The 21,555-nt window shown below is 42.7% G+C and overlaps 2 protein-coding genes across 10 annotated transcripts in view; one reads left to right on the forward strand and one right to left on the reverse strand.

The window, feature by feature from the left end:
- Window positions 1-776: 776 nt before the first annotated feature.
- Window positions 777-5,753, reverse strand: OTUD1 (OTU deubiquitinase 1). The gene has a single exon (XM_005500805.3). The coding sequence runs from the start codon at window positions 3,305-3,307 to the stop codon at window positions 1,991-1,993; it is 1,317 nt and encodes a 438-aa protein (XP_005500862.2). The 5' UTR covers window positions 3,308-5,753; the 3' UTR covers window positions 777-1,990.
- An 8,297-nt stretch (window positions 5,754-14,050) lies between these two features.
- LOC135578422 (uncharacterized) overlaps window positions 14,051-21,555 on the forward strand; it is a 53,477-nt gene continuing 45,972 nt past the window's right edge. For 5 of the 9 annotated variants that reach the window (XR_010469980.1, XR_010469977.1, XR_010469978.1 and 2 more), the window contains exon 1: window positions 14,054-14,824. Coding sequence is in view for 2 of the 9 variants with exons in the window: in XM_065050779.1 (XP_064906851.1) it covers window positions 14,397-14,824 (428 nt within the window). In the remaining 7 variants the exon portion in view is untranslated. Of the gene's footprint in view, window positions 14,825-21,555 lie in introns of all 9 variants that reach the window. The other 4 variants (XM_065050780.1, XR_010469982.1, XR_010469976.1 and 1 more) reach the window with 4 other exon arrangements.

The following is a 21,555-nucleotide window of genomic DNA, read 5'->3' on the forward strand; positions in this document are numbered from 1 at the left end:
TTTTTGTAAATCTACTCTTTGCATCCCATAAAGCAGTATAAATATACATAGTATATTTAACGGTATAAATACACACAGAATCCTGCAGCTCTTCATTGCAAGTGTGCTCAATTAAGACTGCTCCATTTCAGATACTTAGTTCATTTTTAATCCTAATTTTAACCCAGTACCCTTCTGTCATTTAAGGATTGCTTAGTATTTCTAGAGATCAGGGGAAGATAGATCTGTAATGCACACACAGTACTGTTTAACAACTTGCAAAGCATTTCAGTCTCGCAAGGGGAGAACAAAGCTGCAATTCCTTATGACATTACCTCTACTCAAGTAGCAAGAAGAGGGCTGCTGAGGTATCGCTGGTGACAAGGCAAATCCAAAACTGGGTTGCGACTGGCTGCAGAATGGAGATTCCCAGTCACCCAAGTCCAAGCCCAAGCCCAGCAGAGCTAGTTCATCACAACCAGCCAGGCACTACACAAGGGAACCCATTTCCTAAGGCATAACACACAAAAATGTTTCTCATTGGCAAAGATGTGGTAAGATCTTTTATAATTATACAAGAATTACAGCTATTTCATTGTCTTTAAATGCTTTTCCTTCACATATTCAGAGACACCAGAATTACCAGTAGTTCGCATTTGTGAAGTACCATGCCTCTTCTTCCCACTTAAGGAAACTAAGGCAGAGGAGCTAAATAAAGGGCCTTGGGAACCCAACAGCAGTTCTTCACTACAGCAAGAATACAAAGTGTAGAAAAACAAAAAAAACCAACACACAAGTAAAATTATATTCTTTATTCATTCAATTTTAGCTGTGAATATTCCTATTATACAAATACAGTATAAATCTCAAAATCACAATATATTACAAAATAAAAAAGTACAAACTGCATTACTTAATAAATATATCTAACAGGTTAATCAGAAAGTAGAAGAGACAGAACTTAGATTGGAAACATTTAAATGTTTGACCCAGCAAACCATACAAATCTCAGTTTAAATACTTTTTCTTTTAAACCATAGTGTAAAACGCCATTCCTGATTTCTTGATTAGCAAATGTCAAGTGAATAAAACGTTGTGATCAGATAATGTTTTGTTGGTGCAACAACAGTGCCAAAAAAAAGCAGCAGGGCTTACACAAAAAACACCATAACCCCAGAAACCAGAACACAAACACCGAGGTGCAGCCAAGGCAATTATTGCCAAAGCAGGAGACTATTATCTAGTCACAACATTCTATTGCAAGTTAATATTCTGTTATTACAGATAAATAATATAAATGGAGCAGAGGGTGAGCCAACAAGGCAACAAGAGGCCAGTTTACTCAAAACAATAATTAAATACAGAAGAGTCAATTGCTCCCTGTACTCTTCATCTCTAGCTGCATTCCAACTGGCTCAAAGGACCTGTTCTGTGCTCCAGGCAGAGAAAGCAACTGTTTTGAAAAGCAGTCAGTTCATACTTTGCTGCACTTTCACAAAAACCATTGTTTTAGTTTTGCAAAAAGGTACCCACACTGCTTCTGTCAACTAGAGAGGGTCAGTTTGACATCAACTTCATCTGGTAAAAATATAAGGTTTATGGGTAAAAAACACAGCAAAAAATAGCTGTTACATCATAAGCCTTATTTACAAAAACTGATTACAAACGTTTTTGGCTGTACAGCTGAAAGCCAGATACTAATGTAAGATGTAGAGGATGGAGGTAACAGTTTAAAAATATTGTGCAAAAAATACATTCTTATAGAAAATAGAGACAGTGGAGATGGAAGACACAAACACACACGAAGAATCTGCCTGCAAGTAATCTGAGGCTAAGTTTTTACAACAGAATATTACAAACATGTTTGTATTTATCCCCCACAATCTACAGTCCTTGTCCATCTGGGGTGCTGCTGCTTCATTAAGGTTTAAGGCATCACCATCACAGCCAGCACACCTCCTGTCTGTCTCTGTCCCTGCAGCAAAGCTCCCAGCCCGCAGCCCAGGTGGTCTCAAGAGCAAGCATTCTGCTCAATGTACATCTTGGACAAGGACACTGCCATGGACTTGGCCAGCTCCTCATCCCGTCTGCGCTGTACCTGAGTCTGTCTGCACCACGCCTCGTACTCTGGGTTGGGGCACACACGGTCCAGCACAGCATCGTAGTGCCCATTGCTAAGCCAGCTCAGCCAGATACTGGGCCGTGTCGGGTCCTCGGGCCCCAGGTAGTGAACCATGGTGGAAACGGTGGGGCTCTCGGGCCGGCCGCCCGTGGTGAGGTGGATGTTCACGTTCAGCATTTGCCCCATGGCCAGCAGCTCAGGGTAGCCAGCCCAGGCCCCGTCCTGGGCAGCGCCGATGAGGAACTCGCCCACGTCGCCCTCGATGATGGGGTTGAAGTGGTCCAAGTGGTCAGCGATGTAGTGCACGGTCTGCTCACGGAGCTCGCTGTGCAGCCGCTGGTCCCCGTATACCGCCTTGCAGACGGCGCGGTAGAGGCAGTTCCCGTCGGGGATGATGTGGAAGCGGAACCGGCCCTTCTGCCGCAGGTACTTGTCCTGCTTCTCCACCTCGGCCAGGTACAGCGCCAGCTTCTCGCTGCGCTCCGGCCTGCCACCCGGCCCCCTGCGCGCATCGGGGCCGGCTCCGTCCTCCTCCTCCTCCTCCCCGGGCGAGGGCCCGACGCCGGGCTGAGCCTGGCTCCCATCCGCGGGGCGACAGCCGGGGACCAGCGCGGGCTGGGCGCCGGCGGCCGCCGCCTGCAGCGCCTGGCAGTGCTCGCTGAGGCGCAGGCTGCGGTTGCTGGGCTCCTCGGGGGGCGTCGGCAGAGCGGCGCCCTCGCCGTCCCCCCCGGCCTGCCGCATGCTCTCCAGGATGCCCTCCAGCCAGGCGCGGCTGCGGGGCGAGGCCGGCACCAGCTCGCCGGGGGCCTCGGTTCGCTGCACGATGCGGATGGGCACGACCCGCTCCAGCGGCCGGCGGCGGCTCACGGTGACCTGCGCGCAGGAGCTGTACTGCGGGCCGCCCGCCGGCCGGCTGCCGGGCCCCGCCGCGGGGCCGCTCGGCATCACCTCCAGGCAGGAGGAGAAGGCGGGCATGGCGGCGGCGCTGCTGCTGCTTCCCCCTCCGGGAACGAAGCTGTCCTTGGCGGGGCGCTCAGCGTTAGGGCTCGGGCCCGCGGCGTCGGCGGCGCTCGCTGCCTCCGCGGAGGAGGGTCCCGGCGACAGGGAGACCTTGAAGACACCGGCCGCGCTCGGCGGCGCTGCGGCGGCTGTTGCGGCCGTCCCGCCCGCCGGGTAGTGGGTGATCACGGAGCTGTAGAGCTGCATCCTCGACTCCCCGCGGGCGGCGCTTTATAGGCGGCGCCGTCGGGGCCGGGGCGGGGAGCGGCGGCGGGGGCCGCGCTGGGGCTGCCGGAGGGGATGAGCCGCCCGGGTAAAAATAAACAAGGGCATCACCCCCGCCGCCCCGCCCCGCGCCGCGCCGCCCCTGCGCGCCGCTGCCGGCCGGGCCCCGCGGCGGCAATTCCGACTGCGCCACCAGCGCCGCGCGGCCCCGCCGCCGCCCCCCGGCCCGGCCCCTCCGCGGGCGCGCGCGGCCGAGCGCCCAGGCCCTTCTGGAAGCTGCTGGCGGAGGCCGGGCCGGGGCGGGGCCGCGCCCGTGTTTACCTCAGCGCCCGGGCACGCTGGAATGCGGGGGGCGGGCCCGAGTCCGTGACCTCACCGGGCGCCGCCCGCCCCCTGGCGGAAGGGGATGTTCGTCTCTCAGCGGCGCCGGGCCCGGGGTTCCACTCCCGCGATTCCTGGCGTGGCCTGGGCTCTCGGGTGCGGGAGCGGCTTCCCTCGTCTGCTTCAGCCCCGCCGCCTGCGAGCCGGTGCTGGGGAATTCGCGCTCCGTAGCCGAGGCTGTGGCGGGGCTGCCGGAGGGAGGCGCGGGAGGGCGGTGGGAACGGGAGCCCCGGGCTGAGGGGTGTGTCGGGGAGAAGGGCCTGCTCGGCCATGGCGGCACGGCAGTGCTGCTGCGCTGGGCTCGGTACTGACTGTGGGACGGTTTGATAACGGGACGTTATTAAACACCCGCACTCGTGTTCTCGGGGCCGACCTGGGAAGTGCTGCAGAAAGTGGCTGCAGCAGTTTCTCATGAGACAATTTGTCAGCCGGGTAGTGTGATATTTACACTTGACCATCAAGTATAAATCATTTGAGTTGATGGGCCTGCAGTTGACGGTGTTGTATCCATGTTATTGTTGACAAGGAATGATGCTTCTGTCTGCGAATAATCAATGTAGTGATTCATAATTTGTAATAATATTCATTAGTTTTCTGACAATCACTGGCACAAGCTGCTATTTGTCCACCTGTAATCCTTCTTGACAAAATGTAGTACATGCGTGCATTAAAAATATGATATTAATCATCATAAAATAACAGGAGAGACCAGATTTGAAATGTAGGTCTTACAAAGATCATGGATAATTGGTTTATTAATGCCTGAGGTGTCTTTAAATTAAGCTATGTCTTTTAGCCTTAGCTGTGGTATAAATAAAATCATATCTCACGCTTTGTCCATGAACGATGACGTTATCTGTACACACTGGATTTGATTATATTCTGACAGGCATGCTGACCAAGAAGCACTAGTTTACACTATGATCAAACATTAACACAGTCATTCCTACCAAAATGGAAAATAAATTTTAAAAAAAGGTATTGATATATGTAATTTCAGAGTGATATTTTTTAAATGTTCTGGATTCCATCCTATAGTCCCAAATATTTTTTGAAAAGCTTTAGGAATCCAAGCAGATTGCAGAACTTAAACAAACAAACAAAAAGCTATTTTGATACTGATTTTTTGAAAGATTTCTTTTACTTGTACCATTTATATTAATTAAAAACATGTAACTAAAAGGATCACTTGCAACAGATTGCACTGTTGAACATAATTGTTTCTTTGGAGCCTTGGTTGTCTTGGATCCATGTCCGGGTATCTTTAATCTCTGCAGCTGATTCCCAGGGGTGCCAGTAACACAATATGGAATTTCATTCTCTTTACAAAGAAAACATGTTCTGATCCTCTCGGCTAACTTGGCATGTTGAAGGAAAAATGCTGAAATCCTTCATGCTCAAAACTGGATATTTATGTGAATGGTGTTGACATCCTCGTTTTTTATTCTAGATAAAATACAGCAGCTAATTCCATGCATTACTGGGAACCTCTTAATAAAAATTTATAATCATTATATTGCCTCCAAAATGGAAATGTCAGAGGTGTGTGAATCAAAGAGATATGAATCAAAGCCCAAATGTCCTGACTTACCTGCTACAGCCAGAAAGTTGATATCTTTAGAACAAATGGTGATGGGCATTAGGCAGGAGAATTTCTGGCAGCCTGTTACAGGGAGATAAGATATTACAACTGCTCTGAAATTACAGAGTGACTCTTGTATTTCAGAATGTTCAGAACTTTGTTTTAAATATAGCTTGTGAGATCAGTCAGCGAGTCTTTATTTCTGGACTAATCATTGCTTAGAGAGGAATATATATTGATCAAATAGCGGTAAATTGAAATCTTCTCTCCTTGAAATTAAGGCTTGGAGCAAAGGAAAGATTTCTGTTTAGTTTTACTTCTTAGTCAAAACTGGACAAGGTGTATTTCCAAGTTAAAATGTGTATATTCATAGATGATTTAATGTAAAATCACTGGAAGATGCCCCCTCCTAGGGGGTTTTAGATGTGCCAGTGGGTTTGTTCATTGTTATTATGATAAAAGATGTACATTACTTCATGCTCACCAGCCCTCTGCCTACTTTTTTTTTTTTGTTTAAATAAGGTATCTCTGTGGTTTTGCTTAGTGAATTGTTCTGTCCACTAGTAAAGGCCAGAGCTGGCTACAGGATAGTGGGTTTAAGGTCTTAAACAATCTGGTAACAGAGAGAGAGCGATGAAGAGGCAGTTTTTACTGTTAAGAGAATAGTAGGTGGATCCAGCAGAATAAGAGCACTCCTGTTATGAGTGCTGCATTTTGAATACTCAGTACTGCAGTTTCTTCTAGAATATTACAGAAACTTCCACTAATGACTGCTCTGCCTCTCTAAAACCATAGGTTATTTGAAACAGTGGTACATTAATGGATGCACAGCTGTTTAATTTTGACTGAGGTACAACACTTTGCAGTGCTTCATTTAAGAAAGGAAACATTTGTTATGTAAACCCGAATTACTATCGTGTTGATTTTCTGATGCTCTGCTATACCATATTCTAGACAAAAAACTTGTTTTTCTACGAACAAAAATCCAAGGAGTATCCTGAAATACATGCTAAATATGCCAGCAGTTTTGGTACAGGTAGCAGATAGATTGTTCTTTTATTCTCATTTCATTTATAAGTAGATATAATGTCTATCCTATGTTTTCAGTTAAAATGCACATAGTAAGCTTGCTAATAAGGTTAAAGTACAATCAAAATCTGTTACTAGGTAATTGAGAGACACAACAAACATTTATACCACTGTCTTAGTGTTAATAGTATATTACTTTTAACATATTTATTACCTCCCATGTGAAGTAAATGGAAAGAGAACCTCACCTTGGTGTGGTTACCCATGTTGTTATTAAATACTGACAATATAATGTAACCAACATTTTCCATAGCTGAGCACCCCTAGTTGGTCACACGTACTTGGCCCGGGGGCAATCCAGGCTCCCTGGGTGATCAGTGACAAAAATCCCACTGAACTGCTGCAGCACGAGCATTTCACAGCGAGTTTTCAGCTTTCACACAAGCAGTTACCAGAAATCAGCACTCACCTAAAAGGTCGTTTTCTTAGGTATCTGATACCTGGGTTTAACAATAACAGCCTAAACTGTGGTCTGCTCCAGAGAGGAATGGTTAAGTGCCATGAACGCAGTTCTTGTGAAAAAGAGATTTCAAGGAAGAATTTGAATGTCTTCAGTGTAAGGGTATCTACAAAAGCCAGGGACGCGTGCTTGTGCCTTAAGTGCCTTTTGCTACCAGAAGATGGTTTTTGCTCTTTCTCTGAGCTGCATATATTCTCTGAGCTGCATATAGAGCTGCTGTTGATTCCTGGGGAAAACTGACCTTTGCTTTAGTGTCTCTTGCATAAAACATGACACACCGATTGCTTCCAGAATATTCCTGCATTTGCCACTTCCATCACTTTTGCCTGCATGTTGTGGCCTCACAGGCTCTGGAGGGGTTAGGAAAGTGAGAAGAACACAGCGTGGAGATGCCTTTCCCCATCTTCCATAGACTGATATTCCTGGGCTTCTGCTTCATCCATTACAGGGTAATGGGCAGTCCTTTTTCTAATACAGAATAGATCTGGAAACAATCTCTGTAGTAATAAAGTGTAAACATCTCCTGTAGTTGAAGTTTCTCCTGACTATTATCACTGGTTACACTGCACATTCCAGGAATTGTTTAGATTGTTTAGAAGGCAAACCACGATCACACAAACAGCTGTGGAACAACAGTGGCATTCACTGACGTAAAACTAGATGTCCAAGAGTGGAACTACTTTTAACTTTAATGTGTAATGGATACATGATTCTCATAGAAGGAACAAGCTAATTACATCACCAGGAACATTTGTTAGTGAAGGAGGGAGGAGAAGGTAGCTTAAACGATGTATTGAATGACACTGAATAAGCATTTCCACTGCTTTTTTTCTTTTATGCTAACATAGCAGCCCTTCAACCAAAAATATTTTTCACTGAAATATGTAATGAAATAATAGCTCTTTGTATGTACTTTGAAAATGAAATGTTTAATTTTTATTAATAATTTGAAGTCCTATATCAAGGACAAAAATGAAAAATCAATAGAAAATGTATATATCAAGGATCTTCCAATGCAGGGAAAAAATACATAGAAGCTGGAACTAGAAAGAACTTTCTGAATAATCAGTTTTATCGTCTGTTACCTGCAGGTGATCATATAATATTCCATTCCTTTAATAAAATTACCAAGTTGCAGGTGAATTATTCAGAGTATAGTTAATGAACCTATCAAGATGTCACAAGCCAACAGCACTGCCAAAAGACCCAGTTCTGCTCTTTCCAACTCCCCATCTCTTTTTTCTTCTCCTAGCACCAGTTGCCTTGTGATGGCTTCAGTGTTGGTGTTAACTAGACTACCTACTTCATTCAACCCTAAATGTACCACTAACACGAAAAGAAGAGAAAGTGTATCCACACTCACTTCTGAGGTGTGAATATGCTGCACAGAACAAGGTCTGTGTCTCAGAAAGCTTTGCCTTATGATTTGTTGTTCAGATTCTGCTCTCCGGTCACGTTAAAATCTTGTTAAAATCTTATGCACTGTATGGGTGCACTAGTCATTAGAGAGGTAACCCACGCTATGACATCATGTGGCAAGAGTTTGTGGAAAAAGGGCTGTTGGTGATAGATAAAGACATTTGCTCATATCTCAAGGTCTCAGGTGGTATCCCACTTGATAAGCGAGTCTCTGAATGTGCACGATGATGCCGCTCAAGTTTCTCATTTCTGCTTAGAAGTGTAGACAGCATATGTGGTGGTCATTGTGCATAAAGCATTAAGATGCTACAGAAAAAAAAAAGTGACCTAAATGCTGTTTTCTCTGACACACACACAAAAAGAGTGGTAATAATATGATGTAAACAAGATTTATAACATGTATGACATTTAGAAAGGGTTATCTTCTCTAGTTTGGTAAACCTGACAAGATATTAAATTGTTTACGGTGTCTATATTTTGTTATCAGTTATGGGAAATTAAGTAGTTGCTTTCCCTTTCGTGTTGGTTAACAACTAATTCAGGGTAGAGGAAGGTAGCTCTTTTGGCAAATACCAAGAGCAGAACAGAGTTCTGGCAAGGACAGACTGTGAAGGAGGTAGGGGAAGTGGGCAACACAGCAACAGCAGAAGCAGGAAGTTGCCACTCACAATTACAGGAAATATTATTAATAGATTAATCTTGATAAAAACTGTCAGTGTAAAATAACTGTGGTAGAAAAGAAGGTGCAATACTACTTATTCCTGAAATGAATAAATACTCCAGTGAGGTGACAAGTAGCCATCACTTCCATGTGTGGCCCCACAATGGAAAGGCTTTGGAAAGTGAGACTGATGTGATCATAGAACCACAGAATCGCAGAATGTTAGGGAGTGGAAGGGACCTCGAAAGATCATCTAGTACAATCCCCCCGCCGGAGCAGGAACACCTAGATGAGGTTACACAGGAAGGCATCCAGGCGGGTGCCATCCCCTCTCTTCTCTGCAGCCTTGCAATGCACAGCTTTTCCCCCTCTCCCCCATCAGTAAGCAGCAGGAAGAGGAATCACCGCTTCACACAGAGAGGCGAGTGTAGCACAAAACCACATTTTGCCATTGGTGTTTTGAGAGTCACGGTATAGCACATGATTACATTAACCAGCTTTGTTGTTCCACTGCCAAGTCCTTCCTGTGGGAAAGGGCTGTGGTTATGTGCTACACAACCCGCTCAGCAAGTCGTGTCCTCGCCCTGACGAAATGTAGGCAGAGAACTTACCTCATCACAATTAAAAACCTGCTCTGTTTCCATCCACGTTGCAGAGCTAACTGTGACGGCAAGGTCAGATCACAGCTATTTAACTCCACTGTCTAATGAGAAAAAATAACACAGGTAGAGCCATTAGAGAGGAGGTATGACATCGTTTGTCCTGACTGCTGTCCTACTCATCTGTGTCAATAATTAAACCTAAGTGTATGGTGTGGAATTGTTTTTCTGATTTAACATTTTCAAAGTTCTAATTTGAGAGTTTCCATATTTACTCAAGCATCATTGAAATATTGACATTTTTATAAAGAAGTACTAGTTATAAATTACATTATCCACACATGAAAATGAAATTGTGATTTATATGCAAGGACAATTTTATGAAAATTAAGCATTAATCAATTAGTAATTCAGAGCAAGAATCCCAAATATAATCAATTTACTATATCAGACCTGCACCCTTCAACTGAACAGAGGTTTTTGTGCATATCTATCTGAATTTGTTATAAAATAACTACAGGAAGGTTAGTATATCTGATCGTGCTGTATCTAAATAAAGTTTCTGATACTAGATAGTATGAGCCATGAGCAAACCAATGAAGACAGGGATTAGAACACGAAATAAAAGGTAGAGATGGGCCTGGCTAGGGGAGAGACAACAGAAGAGACCTTAAAGGAATCATTACACTGAAAGAAACCTGCTTGTGGAGTTCTTTAAAGATGTGTCTTGGAACTGACTTCAATGTTTTTATTAATTACTCTGGCACTTAGTGTGCTACTGGCTTTCACTAATGACTGAGAGCTGAGCAGCACTTCTACAATAAAGATTCTTGAAACATCATACAATAAACATCTGAAAACTAGAAATGGAACTACGTGTGTGACTAGATGCCAAACGAAAGACCATCCACCTGGTGGCAGGTCAGTATTTCTGCTATTAGCAGCATCTCATCTGTGAGAAACCATCAGGAGAGAAGGACCCACACATGCTATTCAGCTGCGGAATCAGTGTCATTTCTGATGTGATGTGGCTTTCAAAAGTACAAATAGGATCCTAGAATATAGCAGGTGAGAATGTATCCAAAATAAGTATTTATTGTAGGAAGGACTTGTGAGGCTTCATCTGGAATACCATATGCATTTCTGGTCAACGTTGCTTAAGGATGTTGAATTTTGACTGGAATGTGAGTAAAGGGGAATTAAAACGCTCAGGGCACTGGTGACTGCCTAACAAGAGGCGAGTAACTGTTCTTGGCTTGCTTTATCTAATGAAACTGGAGAAGGGATCTCTATAAATACATCACAGATGAAATACTAGGGAGTGAGAGGAGCTCATTAAGTTAAAGGGCAGAGTTGGCCAAAAAGAAATGGATACAAACTGGCAATCAATAAATTTAGCCTTGACTCATGGCCTTGGCTTTCAGATATGACATAATTGCAAATATTTTTATGACAGGATCCTGGTAACAAAATGCTAGTAGCAGCATGGTGAAATCAGGATGGTCTAAGAATGTGAGGACCATCATGGTTTAATGACAAGAGGAGGGCAACAGCTTGGTAAAGACTTTGGTCTTAATGTGCAATCAAATCTCATCCCACTTCTTTGTTCTATTTATTTCTGTTCCTTGGGGGTTTATGATGTGTCATTCTCTCCCTCAGCAAATACAGCTTTCATCCAGTTTTTTCTTCCAAATTGTCCAAGTGATTAATGTAATTGGTTTAAACAAAGAGCCACTGTCTCTTCTGAAGTTTGCTGCTGCTTTATCAGACTTGCGGAAGGATCTCTATGCCTGAAGATCTGTTCACTTTTTCCAACAAAGCCAGTGAGAATAAAATAGATTTATTATATTTCTCTTAGGTCAACAAACATCCCTCAGACACTGAGGAAATGAGGAAAAATCAGAAACGTGTATGGTTTTAATTGTCATACTTGTATTGTCACCCACTCTAACTTAGAAAATAATTTGTTTCTCTGAAATATGGGACTAAGAGTTTTTGTAAGAAAACATATCAGGAACAGGTAGCACATGAACTTGGTTACTTTGGAGACTCAGTCAGAAATTTATGACCCCACATAAACTCCTGATGGCTTCAGTCACAGGAGACAGAATGTGTAAAATGATCCTAATTAGAATAACCTGAGATAGCCAAAGGAGAAAGGAGCTTTACTGCGTATTGCCAGTTCCACTGTGGCATGAAATGTGAACATTTCCAGGCCAAAGAGACAAACAGACACATCACAAACAGCCACAGAAGCTTCCTTGTTCCATTCTAACATAACAGACCTTAAATACTGTGGTTTAGTTCAGTAATAGAAGGGCAGCTTGTTTTAAAAAGATGTTACATGGAACTGTAAATATCAGTTCCTTAGAGGTCAAGTTCACCTAAGCTGCGTGGGAAGCCAGGGTGAGACAGAGCGGTGCTGGTGGAGAAGCCCAGTCTCTGGCTCGTGGTGCCACAGTGATCCCTCCACAGAAAGCAGAAGCCCAGCACTCCTGGGGAGATGGGACACAAATCAGAGGCAAATAGGATCCAGTTTTCAAATATTGCAGCTATCTGATTTTGCAGAGTTAAAAGAAGTATTTTATTATGCCATAGATACTATTCCTTAAGATTTGGCACCAGTACCGTTCCAAATCCATTTTCAGCAGCTCCTAACTGGGTTAAAATACCACAAAATCAGTTTAGGGGAATTTGGTGAATTAAAACTATAAGCAAATAACCTGTTATTATTATCTGAAAAGAATCAATAGCTGGCCTTGCCCAGGCTAGGCAGCAAAGACATTTCTAAATAAACATGATTATTATGACTGCAGTAGGTAATTAGGGTGTGAAGCATTGAGCTACTTAACATAAAGATAGTAGTTAGAATAGTTAAGACGAGACTGTAATCAAAAATAAGAAAACAACCGACACAGGATGCAATATATATCATAAACAGTGTTGATTTTTTCAGTGTTTTTCAGTGTTCATACATAAATGTCAATCTTTTGATCAGTAATTTAAATGTGAATCTTCTGATCAGAACCTCTAATGGATACAACTTGCTCCTTTCATGTGTATCAAAGTAATACAAGGGATTAAGAAAACAAGTTGTCTTAACTTGTAATCTGATTCCTACATGTCATAAAAGTTTTATCTAATTTTTTGGCAGTTTTTGCCACATCACACTACAGCCTATGTTAATAAAGGTTTTCTCTGTTTTCAATGGCAAATCAGACTTTTTCCCAACCCAAAATGCACTCTTCTCTAAACTTATTGTTGGAAAGTGACCGAAAAGTAAAGCAAGTTTTACAAATTGTGTTTTTAAGCCAAGTAACAATTTTTGCTTTTCACTCAATTACTCTTATCATTTTTTTAACCAGAAAGAAAACGTCTGAGAGGAATACTGGAGTTACAAGTATCAGTTTAAACTATTACTCAGCACATGACTTAAGAATAAAATCTCCCTTTTTATATTCAAGTAACATTTTTGAATGTATTGATGACCCCTTTAGTGTATCCAACTTCTTAAATTTCTTACCAATTACGTTTCACTAATATAAAGAGATCAGTGGTTTATCCCCTTTTTAGCTTGAACTTAAGGAAAAGAACAAATCTAGCATTTAATTTTATCTTGGCAATTGGTATAGCTTTCCATATGCTTCTGTGGATGAAACAAGGCAGCAGCCAGAGCTTGCAGGAAAGGTGCAATTAGTAAAATTATTTTCATTCTTGAAAATAAAGGCCCTTTATTTTTTATAAGCCATATGAATCCATGACACTTCTGTAGTTTCACAAAGGCTGGGATGGTTTTATCCATGCTCATAAGACCAAATATTGCAAATGGTGAGTTATTCTTTCAGATAAAGGGAACCAAGCCTTTAACCTGGTCCATAATAATTATGTATCATATTGAACAGATGTAGGTGTTAATCCTGGCAAAATTCAGCTCCATTAGAAGCAATCGTCCTGTTCAAAATCCTTACAGTTTCTATTACCTAAGTCATTATTTTGCTTCTACGTTTATAGAGTTGTGCTGTGTTGATGTGACGTTTGATACTAAATGCTTGCCATCTCTCTAGGTGTAACTTGACTTCAAGTAGAGCTGAAATGATTTTCAGTGCAAATGCTAATAGCTATTGAGGTCAAACAGATCGCATAGTGTACGCAAACACAGATCCATAACTTCGTAGTTTTTCCAGCCAGCCCGTACTCTCTGAGGAACTTCTATAAAGTGAGAGTTACAAGAGAATCATGCATAGCTTTTGGTCATTTGCACTATTGTTGCCTAACCATGTGAAAACTAGAATGTCAAAGCCCAAGTTTGTTATTACAGTGAAAGCAAACACACCACTCACAATGGCTTAGACTCATGTTTGACATTACCTTCTCCTAGCCTGCAGTCCTCAGCAGAGATTTTTTATTCTTCTATGCCCATTATCTAAACTGCTGTTTCTGTATTTTCTCCACATTTTCTTCTCATTCTGATGTAGCTTTAAAAGCCCATCTGAACGTCTCACCTCTGTTTTCAAACAGACTGGAGGAGGGAGGGGTGGATGGTCAGTGTGGTGGGCATCACTGCATTTGGGTGCCCATTATACACAATATTCTCTGGAACATGCCATGATGTAGGGGAAAGGTTGACCTGATAATAATTTATGTGCGTGAACACTCCAGTGAAGACCTAACTATTTAATTTCCAATTTAGCAGCACTTTCAGCTTAAATAGGAAATCTTGAGTTATCCAGATGCTCGTAGCGGTGAGGAGGTTGGCTGAAGGTGGGGAAGAAGAGGTTATTTTAGTAGCTTAACACGTGTTGAATGAGAAAAGCACCTAGAAGGGGCGGGAAAGATTATATGCGGAGTAGCAGTTGACAGGCAGCAAATGGGAGGAACGCATGAAGTGTGTTCTGCTGCCGGGCAGAAGCTGCGCCCCTCGGGGCGGGCACCTGCTCGGCCACTGCTGTGGCAGCGGCGTCCGCGGAGCCTGGTGGCGGGGCCGGCGGGAGGCGGCGGCGCCTCTGCGGGAGAGGCCGGGGGAAGCACCGCGCCGGCTCCGCCACCCCCCGGCTCCGCCACCGGCCCCCGGCTCCGTCATCCGTCACTTCCCGCCGCCCGTGGGCGGAAGTGTCGCGGCGGGCGGGGCGGTTGCCATGGTTCTGCGGACGGCGTCCCGCAGCGGCGGCGGTCGCGTCTGGCGCGCCGGCCATGAGCGCCCCGCCGGCAGGGGCTGCCGGCCCGCGGCCCTGGGCCCGTCGCCTGGCCCCGAAGACGCTGGAGCTGCTGGCGCTGCCGTGTGCCTGGAGGAGCCGGAGCCCGAGCACCGGTGAGGGGCGGTGGCGGGTTCGATGTGAGCCCCGGCTCGTGTGGGTACAGCGGTGACCTGCCGAGATCACGGCACGGGCCGAGCGCGGTTCCCACTCGGTCTCAAGTGACAGCGGCGGTGTTCACAGGACTCGCTTTCACGGTGCTTTGGACCGTGACACAGGACACGTCCTAAATTTTGCTCTTTGTTCCTGGAGTGATCATACCCTGAGCTTTCATCTAAATATCTGTTTTTCCTGATTTTTTTGCAGCTGTTCCAGGCACTGACAGGGGTCAGACTGTAAGTGGGTACATGCTTCTCTCAGTTTTGGAAGAATCTATTTGTACTTTCTATTGAAAGCAATCTACTTGTGCTCTATATTGAAGTTTACATAGTCCATAGTAACTCAGACTTCTGGGCTGTGCTGTGCACATTACAGGACAACCTTACAGCTGGGGTCACAACTGCATCGCTGAGGAGTTTCACATCTCCTGTTCTATTGCACAGAACCGTTTGGAAATGATAATACAGCTTCATGATCCTTAATACTTTGATAGGGAATAGTTTAGATTCATAGAATGCTTTGGGGTAGAAGGGACCTTTGAAGGTCATTTAGCCCAACCACCTGCAATGAGCAGGGGCATCTTCAACTAGATCAGGTTGCTCAGAGCCCCATCCAGCCTGGCCTTGAATGTTTCCAGGGATGGAGCATCTACCACCTCTCTGGACAAGCTGTTCCAGGGCCTCACCACCCTTATTTTGAAAATTTTTTTCCTTATATCCAATCTCAAACTACCCTCTTTCAGTTTAAAACCATTACCCCTTGTGCTGTCGTAACATACCCTTGTAAAAATTCTGTCCCCATCTTTCTCACAGGCCCCTTTTAAGTACTGAAATGTGGCAATAAGGTTTCCCTGGAGCCTTCTCTTTTCCAGGCTCAACAACCCCAGCTCTCTCAGCCTGTCCTCACAGTAGAGCTGTTCCAGCCCTCTGATCATCTTTATGGCCTCCTCTGGCCCCTCTCCAACAGGTCCATGTCTGTCCTGTACTGAGGGCTCCAGAGCTGGACACAGGACTCCAGGTGGGGTCTCACCAGAGCAGAGCAGAGGGGCAGAATCACCTCCCTTGACCTACTGGCCATTCTCCTTTTGTTGCAGCCCAGGATACAGTTGGCTTTCTGGGCTGTGAATACTTTGAATATATCTTAATATTCATAGAATAAAGAGGTCTTCAGAACACCTCTGATTGAATTCTATTAAAATTTTAAACCTATTTATTTCCCGGTTAACTAGGTAGACCTGGGCAAGAATTTTCTGTCAACATCCCATTGCTAACAGAAAGGAATTTTGACAGAGTCAAAATACATTTCTACAGTCCAATGCTCTATTTTTTTTATTAGAAATGTAACAATGTTTAGTGTCTTTTAGACTGTGTTCATAGTATCAAAATAATCAAATTTATCAGTTAGACAGCAGATCTAGATTCCTAAAATGTAGATTCCTAACTGAATCTACAGTCCAGCATTTCTGGACTAATATGTTTCTCTACAGAACACTGAAAACAATCTATTTACTGAAAGAACATGTCCTGTTCTTTAGCATTTTCTTCTATGTTCTTTAACATAATGTTTAATGTCATTTAAGTTTTTGTTATTTTTTGTCTTCATGAAACAAACATAGAAGCAAACTATTAATGTGTTTGTTGTGCTCTTTTAAATTCTCTGTCTTAAAAAAGTCAGATAAGTGAAATTATTAAAAAAAAATAGGCACTTTGCCTCTGAATTTCCGTTATTAACAGAAGATTGATTAACTTGATTAGTACACGTGCTGTAATATTGCAAGTGGTTTTTTTCAACTGTCTGGTTTTGCAGGCCTTGCGTTTCAGATCACTTAAAAATAGGATATGACACCACAGATCGTACTACACAAATACTACACAGATATCAAATAAATACCAGAATTAAAGGAGCTAGTTATTGCTACACAAGCTTTAATCAAGGTAAATTAGGGAAGTATCATAACAGTCTTCCTCATGTTGTAGAATGGGTTGTTTTGTCATTCTCATCTCTGTTTTGTCAAATTCTTAAGAAATGAGTTTTGGTTTTTGTCTTCATGTGCCTATTTCAGTTAAATTGTAGAAATTTCCATTTTCAAAATAGGAAAATATACAAGTATTGGTAGATGAATTAGAGACTGGAATTAGAGACTGGATTACTTGGCTATCTGAATCAGAGAAAGCTATCTAGGGATTAACATTGTTTAATGTAAAAAAATATATAAATGTAAGTGAAAATTCTGAAGGCTTAAATTTATCTAACAGAGGAGAGAGTCTGGAAATAAATGTGGGCCTGTCAGCTCCATTAATACCTGCTTGATGTCAGTTATGAGTACAGCTAAGGAGAGCACGTACAACTGATGAAAGAGATTAAATAAAACAGCACAGTGCTTCCACAAATCACATGCAAAAGCAAATCAGAAAGAAGATACAAATTGTGATGTCTACTGTTGCACAATTGTATGTGTCTCTTAAGCAGCGTCTCACTGAAATGTAATGCTTCGACTTGGGAGCGTGCAGTCCACGAGGAGGCACAGTGCAGTCTGCTTAACACAGGTGCCTCAGCCATTGCCAATGAAAGATGTGTGCCCTTCGAGACCTGCAGAGGAAGATCCTTTCCATCAAAATGAGGTGTTTCTGTCTGTCCCTTCACTGTATTACAAATTACAAAGGGAAGTGCTTCAGGATATCAAACAGTTATGTGCTCAAAAAGGTTAATTTCCTAGGGAAAAAAAACACAAACTTTTCTTTTTGGTTCTTACATGGTGTGTGTATATAGATAAATACTAAAATTAAATGCTTTTGGTACTATTTTTAGAAGCAATATCTCATTCTTCCTCTCATCCCTGAAAGACTTAAGAGTATTTTGCTCATCTGAGCCAGTGGCAAGCAGAATGCATTTCCTTTAACAATTCCTCTGTCACTTTTTGTAAAATGCAGAGATTTTTATTCTTTTTACCATGAAATAATTTACAGAGTGTTGAATTAAGATTTTTAAACAAGTTTTGACCACTTTCCAGGTTTGCATTTTAGTATGTATACTGAATAAATGTGTGAGTCTCCTTTGCAGAATCTGACTAGTTCCTATCTGGCAGACAGTCGAGTGTTCCTAAGTTAGTTATTGTTTGAGAAAGCTAAATATCTTTCCTGCATAAATATTGTCTCCTTGTCAAATGCTGAATCCAAATATCTTTAAAATACACAATACCGAAGGTCTGGGTAGGGGAGTTTTTAGTTTAACTTAACACTTTGTGCATCTGGATACAAAATACATTTATATTGAGGGTCAGTTCTCATTGCTGATGACACCAAGCTGGGAGGGAGTGTCGACCTGCTGGAAGGCAGGAGGGCTCTGCAGAGGGATCTGGATAGACTGGAAAAATGGGCTGATTCCAATGGGATGAAGTTCAATAAGGCCAAGTGCCGGTTGCTGCACTTTGGTCACAACAACCCCCTGCAGCGCTACAGGCTGGGCGCAGAGTGGCTGGAGAGCAGTCAGACAGAAAGGGACCTGGGGGTGCTAATTGACAGGAAGCTCAACATGAGCCAACAGTGTGCCCAGGTGGCCAAGAAGGCCAACGGTATCCTGTCCTGTATCAAAAACAGCGTGGTCAGCAGGACAAGGGAAGTGATCCTTCCCCTGTACTCTGCATTGGTGAGGCCACACCTGGAGTATTGTGTTCAGTTCTGGGCCCCTCAGTTCAGGAAAGACATTGAAGTGCTGGAGCGGGTCCAGAGAAGAGCAACACGACTGGTGAAGGGACTTGAACATAAGACCTATGAGGAGAGGCTGAGGGAGCTGGGGTTGTTTAGTCTAGAGAAGAGGAGGCTTAGAGGTGACCTCATCACTCTCTATAACTACCTGAAGGGAAGTTATAGCCAGGTGGGGATTGGTCTCTTCTCCCAGGCAGTTAGCAATAGGACAAGGGGGCATGGGCTTAAACTCTACCAGGGGAAATTTAGGCTGGATATTAGAAAGAAATTCTTTACAGAGAGAGTGGTCAGGCATTGGAATGGCTGCCCAGGGAGGTAGTGGACTCGCCGTCCCTAGAGGTTTTTAAACTGAGATTGGACATGGCACTTAGTGCCATGATCTAGTAAATGGACTAGAGTTGGACCAAGGGTTGGACTCGATGATCTCTGAGGTCTTTTCCAACCCAGTCGATTCTGTGATTCTGTGATTATGCTTTCCTTGCCTGGGACTACTGAAATGCATGTTTAATATTGTATATTGAGATCTTCCATTTCATGAGTTCCAGTTCCGTTAATGTCAGTTTTAAATTTTTATCATCTACAGGAGTGATACAATGGGATGGTACTTAGCATAAACATGACAAAGATGTCATTGATACTGCTGACATGACAATATATGTTCATTTTGGCACATTTGTGTAATTATTACTTAGTTCTGCAGAAGTAACCAGAGTTTTATTCATATGATTTTTAGTTTCATTAGAGAACATTATGGTGCAATATTTCTTCTTTTCATTATAGAAGGCTCCCCAATAATTATTTAGCAGCCAAATTTGTTATTTGGCGTGAGAATCAGCTAACAGATTAAGAAATACACATTTAGGTGTCTCACGAGGGTGTCTTTGAGCAAGGCATCTAAGCTGCCCATCTAGTCAGTGCACATCTGTCTCTAGTCAGTGGAGATGTCTCCAGATGTGCTGCTTGGCCCCTGGCTCTGGTTTTGGAAAGGGACGGGTTGCCTTTGGCACCATGTTGTGTCTGCCAGCCAGGTTCCATTTACTTCATTGCCTGTAACAGAAACTTACCTAGTTCTTACGTAGACACCTAAATTTAGGTGGTTTACTCTGCGTATGGAAACTCCTGCTGGCAGCCTGAGATGTCCAAAGCATGAACATGACACCGTGAGCTCTGACAGATGTAGAGCCCCATGCCCCAGTGAGCGTTGCAGACCAAAGAGCATAGACATGCATTAGATGCTTGTGTTCAGGTGGATGAATTTAGCCATCCTGAGCAGTACTTTGTATGTAAAAATAAATAATGTTAAGATTTTTATTTTTATCTCATTCACTCTCTCCAGCAAGATTTGTTCATCTACAAAAGCGTAATTCAAGCATAATATGAAAAAAAAATAAGAGAAGGCTTAAAGTCTTTGTAAATATATAAATGATAGATTGACAGACCTTGAGTTTTTACATAATTGGGTAAAGAGGAAAATTCTTATCCACTTATGTGTTATTTTCACTAGATGCCAGTTCTCATTCATATACCCTCTTTGCACAGAGAGATACAATATTTTACTTATTGAAAAGTAATCCACAAAAGTATTGAAAATAAGGAAATAAAGAAAAGGCCTAATATAGATTGAAAAGTGACTGCTAAGGTGTCTTTTGCAAATTTGCAATTAACAGACCATGGATTATATTGTATTTGGCATATTAACAACAGCAACTAGGAAAACTTAAATTGTAGTCTGGTTATTTCTAGTAAAATACTTTATAATAATATATTAATAGGCAAGAAATGCAGCACACTTCCTGTGTGTATAAATTATTTACAGTTCTTTCACCATGTATTTCTTTGAAAATATATAGTCAGTGATCTTTAGGTTGGAAATCACAGCCCATGCCAGCATTAACACTCCTAGGCAATCATGTAGCAACTAGTGAGCACTCGCTACAAGGGAGTAATACACATAAAACCTCAGTTTCAAGCTTCTGGTATGAACAATAAAAAAAAAAAAAAAGAAAAGAAAAAAAAGTCATTGCAGAAAAAAAATATGATAGAAAAGGAACTTGAGCTTACTATTTTTTTTTAAGTTCAAGAGCTTAGATAGCATTTAATTTTCCTAAATGAAAGTGAAGAATACATAAAAGTTGTTTGGTTTGGTTTTGTAATAGATTGCTGGTCTGAGTATTAATATGTCATAATGTAATTATAGAGAATAGCTTTGCCCTTCAGACATGGAGAAGGGTGTATTTGAGTTTTTCATGAAGACTAAGCATTTAAACTATATTGAATAGAAAAAAACACATTAAAATTTAGTTGTTATTACAAGTATTGCTTTTTCCCCGTATGCAGTCGAGCATACTCAACTACAGTTTTAGGTGTGTAATATCAGTTACTACAACATGAACGAGTTACCTTAGTAGCTACCAGTGGAAGAAAGCGAAAATTGCAGAGTTTTTAGTTTCTTGACTAGTGAAAAGCAATTGACTACAAAATACTTGAGCAGTGTAGGGTTAGACCCAAATGTGCAGGCAGTGCTTACTTTTCTGTGTTACTGAGGTGAGTCAAAAGAAGTCCAGTCGAAGGGATGACCAATCCATAGCAAATGGAGGTGAACTTGCTCTAATTCAGTCTGTGATTGGGTCAGTTGGAAGGCAGAAATACAGTAATTGCGTAAAATGCTGTTTGGTTCAATAATAAATGAAAATGCCTTGAACAGATTTGGTAATTGAGCTCCCTGGCAGCTGAGTAGAGAGCGGTGACCAACCGTGGGCACTGCCGGTGGCTTTCTGCTGCCCTCTAGGGACTGTGCCACAAACTGCCTATCGGGATGGAGTTGGAACAGTGAGAATAATCCCAATTTGAAAGGACAGAATTTAGATTTTATTTTCCTTCCCTCGCATACAATGGAGTGCATGCAAGTTTGTACTTCTTGACAAACAAAGTCAGTGTTAAAAAAAAAAAAGAAAAGACAATAAACCACTTCTATTTATGTGCAT

The sequence above is a fragment of the Columba livia genome, chromosome 2 (assembly GCF_036013475.1).
Source record: "Columba livia isolate bColLiv1 breed racing homer chromosome 2, bColLiv1.pat.W.v2, whole genome shotgun sequence".
Taxonomy (NCBI): Eukaryota; Metazoa; Chordata; class Aves; order Columbiformes; family Columbidae; genus Columba; species Columba livia.